At 39.7% G+C, this 10,465-nt stretch overlaps 1 protein-coding gene across 1 annotated transcript in view; it reads right to left on the bottom strand.

Annotated features, from left to right (window-relative positions):
- Window positions 1-6,036: 6,036 nt before the first annotated feature.
- The window catches only part of LOC115923798 (golgin subfamily A member 6-like protein 6), a 10,359-nt gene continuing 5,930 nt past the window's right edge, over window positions 6,037-10,465 (bottom strand). Inside the window, exon 5 of the mRNA XM_030985125.1 lies at window positions 6,037-6,402. Coding sequence (XP_030840985.1) covers window positions 6,037-6,402 — 366 coding nt within the window. The remainder of the gene's footprint in view (window positions 6,403-10,465) is intronic.

The following is a 10,465-nucleotide window of genomic DNA, read 5'->3' as shown; positions in this document are numbered from 1 at the left end:
CAACATACATTGCAATTATGTACCCAGTTTTATCCTAGAAAATATAACGTAACGACAAAGTGACATTGGTTATGAGACTTCTTTTTGTGAGAAATATAACGACAAATATGTTGGATGCTATGGATTTCATTCGCTAGCCTGGAATACGTATCAATCAGGAGTTTCTCATTACTGGTGGTCGCCAAGGCTAACTTAAAAACAAGTATTCTACGTCTATCTAAAAAGCTTTGAGGGACGATTTTCTCGACACCTGAGCAGCGGATTTTGTGAGTTTCCGTCTATGCGGAGCCAGAAGCAATTATAAAAGCAAAGATGTGAAATGGACTGAAGGTCTGAAAGATGTGAAGATGTTTTTTTGTATGTCGCCGGTGATAAAATGGTTCCGTTAGTTTTATGGAGTAAGTGAGACTGTTGAATTACACTTGAAAGCCATTAGTTTCTTCGCAATTGGGGAGACGGCTGTATTGAGTTAGAATTCGGTGAAGAAGAAGGCAGAAAGTGAAATTGTATACAAACTAAAAGTGCACTTGAAGAACGCTTGCTGTAAATAATTACAGATCATACTACAGTAAAAGAAAAAAAAACTTATGTTGCATGGTCAGCGTGAAGCATTAATTTTGCTTGAATTATTGTAGGACGGTTGGACAGCCGCCTTGACGCAGTAGACGCATTCTAGAACATTCTGAAAATGGAATGCTGTTCTTATGCAGTTGTCCACGATGCGTCGATTCGTTTGCGTTATGACCTACGCTATATAGTAGAACCAAGGGAAGTGAGCCTATATACGCCAGTATAACGCAACTTTTGATTTGTTGCTTTTGTTTCCATCTGTTATGCTATTATCAGACGATGCCGTTTTCTTACGCAGTCATGCGTCAGGCGAATAACGCCTCGTGTGCAATGGACTTTGACATATTTTTTTTTTTTTTTTTTTCTACACACAGTCATAATTTTTTGTGTCCGCCCAATTTTTAGTAGGAGGAAAGGTATTGTTATGAGTGATACGGATACAAGTTGGAAAGATAAATGAGGGAGAGAGAGAGACAGAGAGAGAGAGAGAGAAACAGAGAGAGAGAGGGGGAGACAGAGAGAGACGGAGACAGAGAGAGGTAGATCAACAGAGAAAGGGAGAGAGAGAGGGGTACAAAAAGTGTTAGAAAGAGATCCAGAGAAAGGGATACTTGAGTGTATGAAAAAGTAAAGAAAGGAAGGAAAGAGAGAAAGGGTAGTAACAATTAGAGGGTGAGAGAGGTATAATTTGGCAAAGTGATAGAAAGAAGCAAAGACAGGGTAGTGAGATCAATTAAAGGTGGGAAGAGTTAAGAGAGGATATAAAATGGACGAAATAGAGAGGATGTTACTTGTTAGAGATAGAGAGGGTGTGTGTGTGTGTGTGTGTGTGTGTGTGTGCGTGTGAAATGAAAGCATAACCAGAGGGGGAGGGGGGGGGGGCTAGTGAGGTCATGAGAGATAACCCCTCCCTCTTCTTCTTCTCTTCATTTGCCAGTTCTATGCCACCTGGAACCTAATTAATGAAACTTATAATCAGTAACAACTGTCATATTTCTATAACTGTTTGACTTACAAGACAATTTGCAAATCAATAGTCAAATTATGACATGCATGGGTGCTACTCCGGTATCGGCATTTGACTTGTAAACATTTATTGCACCCAGAAATGAAGGAAAAAAAATTATGACAATTGAAATAATGGCTCTGTTGGTATAACTGATATTAGTCAAATTATCATATAAAGACAATTCTGTTTTGCTTTGGATGGAATAAAAGGATTAATGACATCTGTCGTACAAGACATATTGTACGCTATAAACCTTCATGCATGGTTTAATGATTTATCTTGACGTCACAGTTGATGCATTGTTAATTTAATAATTATAAAACCATGGTGGTGATTTTGTGTCACAGAGTTACAGTGTAAGCGCATTGTTTTTTGTCGATGCACTTTGCACTGATGTATACAGCTGTAAATAGTCAAACAAATACTCTGTAAAGAAAAGATGTGCTTTTTTATACTCAAACGAATGAATGGTGATTTATACTTTTGTAACCCGTTGTTTCCGACTAAGTCAATTATTTTTTGTATGTATATCTTTACTAAAGGAATATGATTGTGTTATTTTTAAATTTTATTTTGCTATATTTATGTTATTATACCTGAACGTGCTATTATGGTGAGACAGATGACATTAATTGTTTTCCTAAATTGGCTGTACTGCGCATGCTCAGTTGACAAAACTTCAAGGTCAATCTCATTTATCAATCAACTTCAACCCTGAACCCAGTTCTGGTGCCCGGCCCTAACCATAACCCTACCCCTAACCTTAAACATAATTGTAAACCCTAACTCTCTGATATCTCTAAAAAAAAATATTAAAAAAACACGGAGCGAAATGTCGCCAGAGTAAAGGTCGCCGGAACAATTTTGATGTCAGATCACTCATTTTAAAGCGATTATGTTTTGTTTGAATATAATGGAATCGTAAGCATGGTAAGATCATTAAATTATCTTAACCCAATCCTTACCATAATAGAATCATTCTTTAATTGTTTTCGTATTCTACATGATTGTAAGCACGTTTAAATGTTGCTCGTATTGCCATTTTAAATCACAGTAATGTCATTTGCCATGATTTATAATTTTGTTTGCAGTTCTGGTCACATTAATTATTAATCGGCCTTAGAAGTTGTCCTTTGATATAACAAGTAGCAACTTAAAGTGTGTGACTATAACTATGGGAAAATATGTCTTGGATACACAGCCCAAAACAAATTGTTTATTTAATTCAAAATTTCGAATCCAGGAAAAAATATATTTTGCCAATGTAACGCCCTGTAACTAAGTGTGTCTCGAATGGGCACAATGAAGAGGATGCCATATGAGAGAGAGAGAGAGAGAGAGAGAGAGAGAGAGAGAGAGAGAGAGGGGGGAGATAGGAGGCAAGAAAGAGAGAGTGAGAGAGAGAGGGGAGAGATAAAGAGAGAGGGGGAGAGAGAGAGAAAGAGAGAGGGGGAGATAGGGAGCAAGAGAGAGTAAGAGAGAGGGGGAGATAGAGAACAAGAGAGAGTAAGAGAGAGAGGGGAGAGAGAGAAAGAGAGAGGGGGGTAGATAGGGAGCAAGAGAGAGTAAGAGAGAGAGGGGGAGATAGGGACCAAGAGAGAGTAAGAGAGAGGGGGAGATAGAGAGCAAGAGAGAGTAAGAGAGAGAGGGGAGAGAGAGAAAGAGAGAGAGGGGGGTAGATAGGGAGCAAGAGAGAGTAAGAGAGAGAGGGGAGATAGGGAGCAAGAGAGAGTAAGAGAGAGAGAGAGAGAGATAAAGAGAGAGAGAGGAGAGACGAGGATGGGAGCAAGAGAGTTAGAAGAGAGGGAAAAGAGAGAAGGGAAGAAGAGGATTGTGGAGAAAGGTGAAGAGAGGAGGGGAGGGGTGGGGAAAAGACAGAAAAGGAGAAGGAGATATCGAGATGGGGAATATGGATGGAGCGAAGAAGACAGAATAACTAAAGGAGAGAGGATTGAGAAACGAATACAAAGCCCAACAGATAGGTGGATAGGAGAGAGGGGGAAAGAAAGGGAAAGGGAAAGGAAGTAAGTATAAAGACACGAAGAGATGAGATATGAGAAATAGATGAAGAGAGTGGTTACATGGGAAATACAAGTAGAGTTGGAAGATCGATAATTAAATGTAAACTTGAGCAAAAGGGTTGATGAGAGAGGGTGAGAGAGAGAGAGAGGGGGGGGGGAGATAGTACTGAGTAGAGATGATGAGCGTAAATAGCTGTAAAATTAAATGTGAAATGTACGGCGTGGTTGGGGAAGGAAATGAAGTTGAACTTAGAACTATTTAGTGAATTGGCTAAGACAAATAGTGTTAAAAATCTGCGTGTGACGGTGAAGACTAAGTGTTGGTGAGATAGTTGGGGGAACATGCAGTGTCTAGAATACAATCATTGACAATGTTTACAGCACATACGATAAAGTAGATAGAGAGAGAGAGAGAGAGAGAGAGAGAGAGAGAGAGAGAGAGAGAGACAGGATAAAATTAATGGAAGAAAGGAATTGGAAGGAAATTATGTTTTAAAAATGGATATGCGATGGTGAAGGAGTATATTATTGTGCATGTTGTTGGTGTTTGATGTAGCGAAGTGAATTCAACTATTTCTGCTCAGTCGTTAAATCGAAAAAGATGTCAATTTTGTATGCACATCTTGGCATGAATGTCTCACACCGAGAGAAAATTTTCAGAGAATTTCTCTAAAATATCAGCTCATGTCGTTAAAATCACTTAATAATATTCCAGGCTTTCTCTATTCCTCTCTAACGTTGGTCCAATCTGTCATTGATTCGTACGATAGATAAATTATGTCCATCTGTAAACATTCAAATCCGATATTATAACTCCTTTGATTAATTTCTGTTTGCTGTTAACCCATATTATGTGAAGTTTGTTGTCCGTCCATGATTAATAAAAGCGTTCTTGATTTTAAAAAGACTTTTGAGTTTATATTGTCTTCATTGTGTCATTAACATGGTAAGTAATAGGAACTTTTAGATTTGCACGTCAACGGCTTTGACTGCAACGTGTGACGTCATTTTAAGGCACTGCGCATGCGTTACGTCGTCTCAGTCTGCGATCGAGAATGCGTCAACCTTGATTTTCCTAAATTTAGTACATACATACCTACATATTGATATTTATATAGCGCCTTTACATGCTCAAGGTACTAGTATGCCGCATGCGCATAAAATATACAGTTCCTCAGGTAGACAAAGGAACATCCCTTTCCTGCTATTATGTACAAAAATGTGTAGAACAGGTGTCACATGCATATTCACCTGTTCTACACATTTTTACATAATTGCAGTGAAGGATGTTCTTTTGTTGAGGGTAGAATGAGGAACTGTATATTTTGTCCTCTTTCTTTGTCCGTGATGTTCATAGTGTTACTTCCTGCATGCATGTATATCGTCGAATGCAATCTAAAAGATTTCTAATTGTAGTCAACATGGGCAGTTAAGTACGTTGACACGCATGATCAGTCGGCGTTCGTCGGGTTCTCGTCCACTCGATCTAAAAGTCCCTAATGTATGGTGTGAAACGGTTGAGACTGCTGTACCCAAGTCACATTGCCCAATAACTGACAAAATCATACCCATTCGGTGGAATGCAATGATTGATTCGGTCTGAAGTCGGTCTGGTCGTTGTGACTCGTCGCAAAAACATTCGAGAGAGAGAGAGAGAGAGAGAAAGAGAGAGAACGGGGAGGGGGAGAGGGGAGGGAAGAGATGATGGAGAGAGATATTGAGAAAGGGGAACATAGAAAGAGAGGGGGAAAGGGAAAGAGAGAAAGGGTGAGAGAGAGAGAGAGAGTGAGAGAATAAAGAGAAGTAGAAAGAGGGAAGGGGAAAGAGAAAGGGGAGGGTAGAGATGATGGGGAGAGAGATATTGAGAACGGGGAACACAAAAAGAGGGGGAAAGGGTAAAATAGAGAGAGAGAGAGAGAGAGAGAGAGAGAGAGAGAGTGAAGAGAAAGAGAAAGAGGGAAGGGAATAGAGAGATGTAAGGACATTAATACGAAAGACCCCCCCAACAAAAAACAACAACAACAACAACATGCGATGCAAAACTCAGTGTTATTTTGCTCTCTTTACAGACAAAAAAGACAAGTTTTTGCAACAGTATTTGGTTGTATCAGATAAGCCCCAAAAATCATGCGATGCAAAATCCACAGTGTTATTTGGCTCTCTTTACAGACACAAACAGACAAGTTTTTGCAACAGTATTTGGTTGTATCAGATAAGCCCAATGATTTATTTTTATTTGCAATGTGCTTATTTTCTCAATCCATCCATCTCTCGCACTCTCTCTCTCTCTCTCCTTCTCTCTCTCTCTCCCAAATCTGATATTCATTATTTTCATCAATGTTGACCATATTCATGGTGACCATATCATAATATTAACTTCTGCTCTGCAGTGTGCAGCGTGTCAACGTTGGACCCATGCAGCCCCCACCCAAAGCTTTAGCGCATCCACGGAAACTTTTTCCTTGCTACTGCAGAATCGATGTCGATCTCTCTTGGCTGTGTGTTCGTCTGCAGTTCTTGTTGGCAATGGACAGCAGGGTTAGTTGACTTCCTATTCGCCAGCCATTGTAGCCTCCTCTTTTCCCTGTCCTCATCAATACTGCTTTCTTCATCATTTGGTTGTGATTGATTCAAGTCTGTTTTGATATCATGGGAATAAACTTGGTGTGGTGCGTCAAGGTTGTTATAGTCATCCAAAAGTATCCTTTCGTTTTCGATGGGTTGGTCAATATTAACACTTGATGGTGGCGGCAACCTGCTATGTCTTCGGGTGGTCATCCTGGTTTGGTCTAATCTTTTGAACTGTTATGATAAACGAACACATACAAAAGGAATACTGGTAATAATTATACTAAAAAACAAAGAGTTGCAGATTTCGTAAAAGAAAAGTATCAAATTTTTGTAATTGAATTTTCGGGTTAAAATACCAAAATTATGTTTTACTAGTAAAGTTATTTCATAAAATTTTATCCTACCAGAAATGCCTGTACTTATATACACGATTCTCTGCGAATAGTCATTTCTAATTTGTGAACTTACATGTAAGTGTGATTGTTATTACATTTTCTATAACTTTTTAAATTCATAATCCCAAAACAGATTTAGCGAACAATGTACAATTATTTAAACCACAATTTTGAAAAACACGTTTTCTCAAACAAATCAGGTTCAATTGACTTTTTTAATCATAAGATTTCTTCAAGAAACGAAGTTTGAATGAGCAAGGGGACAGGATAAAGAACAAACCTGGAAGTATTCAAAATCTGGGCAGATGTGTATCGTTGTCGTCACATTCAAACTCTTCGTCATCCTCCTCTTCCTTCTCCTCCTTCCCATTCTCCTCCTCCTCTTTCATCTCTTCCTCGTCCTTCTCCTCGTCCTCCTTTTTCTCCTTGTCCTTCTCCTCGCCTTCGTCCTCTTCAACCTCCTCCCTTTTCTCCTCGTCTTTCGCCTCCCTGTCCTCCTTCCCATCCTCTTCTTCGTCATCCTTCTTGTCCTCTCCCTCGTCTTTGTCCTCCTCCTCCTCCTCCTCCCTCTTCTCCTCGTCTTTCTCCTCCTTGTCCTCCTCTCCATCCTCCTCCGTTTCCCCCTCCTCTTCGCTGTCCTTCTTGTCCTCTCCCTCCTCTTTGTCCTCCTCTTCCCCCTTCTGCGTCTCCTCCTCCTCGTTGTCCTCCTTCTCCTTCTCCTCCTCCTCCTCCTCCTCCTCCTCCTCCTCCTCTTCTTCTTCCTCCTCCTCCTCCTCCCCCTTCTCCGTCTCCTCCTCCTCGTCGTCCTCCTCCTCCTCCTCCTCCTCCTCCTCCTCCCCCTTCTCCGTATCCTCCTCCTCGTCGTCCTCCTTTTCCTTCTCTTTCTTCTCTTCGTCATCCTCTTCCTTCTTTAAATCTTCCTGCTCCTTCTCTATCTGCTCCCTATCAACGGAAGATTGGATCTTCAGTGTCTCCACTGCCTTCATCGCTTCCTTGTGAATGACTGATCGGCGAAGCATGTCCCGGGCCATTCTCGGCTCTTTCATCTGAGTCTTAATTATATTCTGTAGAGTTAGTTAAATATAGATATACTGAATAGATATACATATCAACCGTCTAATTCATAAGGTAGGCCTATCCGAAATGTTTATATCGATATTCATTTCTCACGAACCAGGCAGTTTTTTTTTTTTTAAACCAAAATGGTCCTTTCTATCAAGACTTTTGAAATAAATTCGGATAACAATCATTGTTATACTGTACATACCTACTGTACATGCATTATCAAAAGAGTCACCATATTTTCGTTCAATTTGTTTAGCTAATCTTATAACCACTTTTCAAAAAGTTTGAAGAAGCCAAGGACAAACCTGGAAACAGCCTAAATCGGGCACCTCTGTAACTTTGTCATCACACATTTCCTCCTGCTCGTGCTTCTCCTCCTCCTGCTCTAGCTCCTGCTCTAGCTCCTGCTCTTGCTCCTCCTCCTGCTCGAGCTTCTGCTCCTCCTCGTCCTCGACCTTCTGAGCGTCATAATCGATGTTGTTGAGAACGACGTCAAGAAGCCAGATTGCAACTTCCCTGGCAGGCGATTTGTCCTTTGATTCGGTTTCCTTCAGCTCGGTAGTATCATCCCCCGTCAAAGGCTTCTCGCCATTAGTCTGGATGTCTTCAGACTCTTCATCGTAGAATGGATGGCTCTTTAGTGATGCAACCATTCTCCTGGCATCCCTTTGGATGATGGACCAGTGGAACCTGTCACGGGCCAGTCTGAGCTCTGTCATCTGAAGTTCTGCAATATCCTGTGAAATAACATATTTGAAAGGTCATCATAACTTATTAGAATTACATTTAAAGAATTAGCCATACGAGCACTTGATTAAATAAATTGTCTTTTTCTATAACTTACGATTTCTTACGATTTGAATAAGTCTGTGAGACATGAGAGATTTTAGGACCGCTTTTCATGATGTTTAGTTAATCATCTTTTTAACCAGTATCATCTCTATTTTTTCACGTGAGAATGGTTGAAACGGGCTAAATAATGTTCTTGAAACAGGATAAGAACGAGACCGCTGTTTTGACGTCCCTCCACCAAATATATATATCAAAAAATGGGAAAAAGAAGAGCGGGAGAGTGAAAAAAGGTAGGAAAAATAGAGTAAAAAAGAAAGAAAGGGGTAAGAAAGAAGGAAGAGGTAAGAAAGAAAAGACAGATAGAGAGATTAGAGAAGGGAATGAAGGTAACATACCCTCAGAAGTTGCATTCTCTTTGCCAGGGCATAATCATCAACTGATTTCTCCTGTTTGCTGTCATCAGCATCACTCTCTGTCTGTCCGGCTCCCAAATCTAAGACCGCAACGGCACCACCTTGAGAACAAGATTATTCAAACTCTCTTACATTGTCCGATTATAAGGTCGATTGGTCTTAAAAGTGAAAAAAATTATTTTAAAAAATAGGGGGGGGGGGGGACTTTGACTATACAATTGGCAAGTTTGTGCAATATGAAAATTGTTATCGCCAATTCTGTTTGTGAAAATATACAATTTTCTTATTAAGAAGTTGGAAAAATTACCTTGAATCGCTATTTGCTTTTTAACTGATTTCTACTTTTTGAAGAAAGAACCCTTTTCTTGGCAGTGGGTATGAAAGTTAGATACTAATATTACTTCTTTGGGGGTACCCCCTTCCTTTTTCCCTCTCCCTCCTCTCTCTCTCTCTCTCTCTCTCTCTCTCTCCAACCCAATCTTCCCCATTTGTAGTAAACTATAATTCAGTAATCGTTTTATATATCTATATATCATGAACTTCGAATTGTCAAGTTGCATTTCATACCGTTTCCAATCTTTTCGAAAGATTTAATCTCTTCGACGATGTCCAGCTTGAATCCAGTACTTTGGATTTCATCAACGTCGTCGAAGACGTACCCGTCCTCGTTTTCATCCTGATGATGAACTGGTTGGCTGCGTATGCACCCCATTTTTATTCAAAGCAAACAAAGCAAATTCGAATACTAAGTAAAGAACTCAATATACCGATGATATTCGCAAGTGATTAAATAGAACACTGGTCATACAGTAAGTAAACAAAGTAAATCACCATACACACAACGCGCGACCTAGCGCATTCAGTCTCTGACGTCATAATGCATGCGCATCCATGCTTGTGAAGTTTTAGATGATTTGGTGTTATTGTAAAAGAACGGCGGTAGATTTAAGCTTTTTACCAAATATCTTTCCCCTCGAATATCACAAAGATTTAATTTTTAATCTAGCATTTTATTATAGTTTTTGCAAATTATACATCATCAAAATGGAGGGAATAGTACATTATCAAGATATCATACTGAGAGATGATACTAGGAAATTTTGGAAGGGGTTGGGGCATCCTTTCAGAAAATGTTACAGGGGGATATTCAAATAAGTTTACATGTGGGAGGGGCTTCGTCACCCTGGGCAACGTTTGGTATTTCGATTTCGATAAGGCATGTTATGATGCACAGCTGTCCATAGCTTTGAAAGCAATTCATATTTAAGACACTGTATAATGATGTACCTAGTGTGGATATGAGAGACAGGGTCCCCTTCCCACCAATGAACAAAAAGACTTTTGAATACTTTTGAAAATACTCAATATTATATCAACATTTTTCTTTTTCTCCAATATCCTCTTCAGAGGTAGACCTATCCATGTCATGAAACATTTCATATAGATCAGCGATGCACACAATTTATAACCATGCAGCCTTATTAATGTTTTTCTTGTTCTAAAGGTTTTTATCACAGTTTAGATTTTATAATAACTTAACAAATAGGCTGAAGATCAGAAGAGGCGCGATAGCTCAGTCGGTAGGGCAGTGGCATCGAAACCAAGTCGATGTGCTAGTGCCCTTTGGTA

Source organism: Strongylocentrotus purpuratus, unplaced genomic scaffold, assembly GCF_000002235.5.
Source record: "Strongylocentrotus purpuratus isolate Spur 01 unplaced genomic scaffold, Spur_5.0 spur5_scaffold_14, whole genome shotgun sequence".
Lineage (NCBI taxonomy): Eukaryota > Metazoa > Echinodermata > Echinoidea > Camarodonta > Strongylocentrotidae > Strongylocentrotus > Strongylocentrotus purpuratus.
The sequence above is the reverse complement of the archived record's forward strand: the minus strand, read 5'-3'. Positions and strand labels throughout refer to the sequence as shown.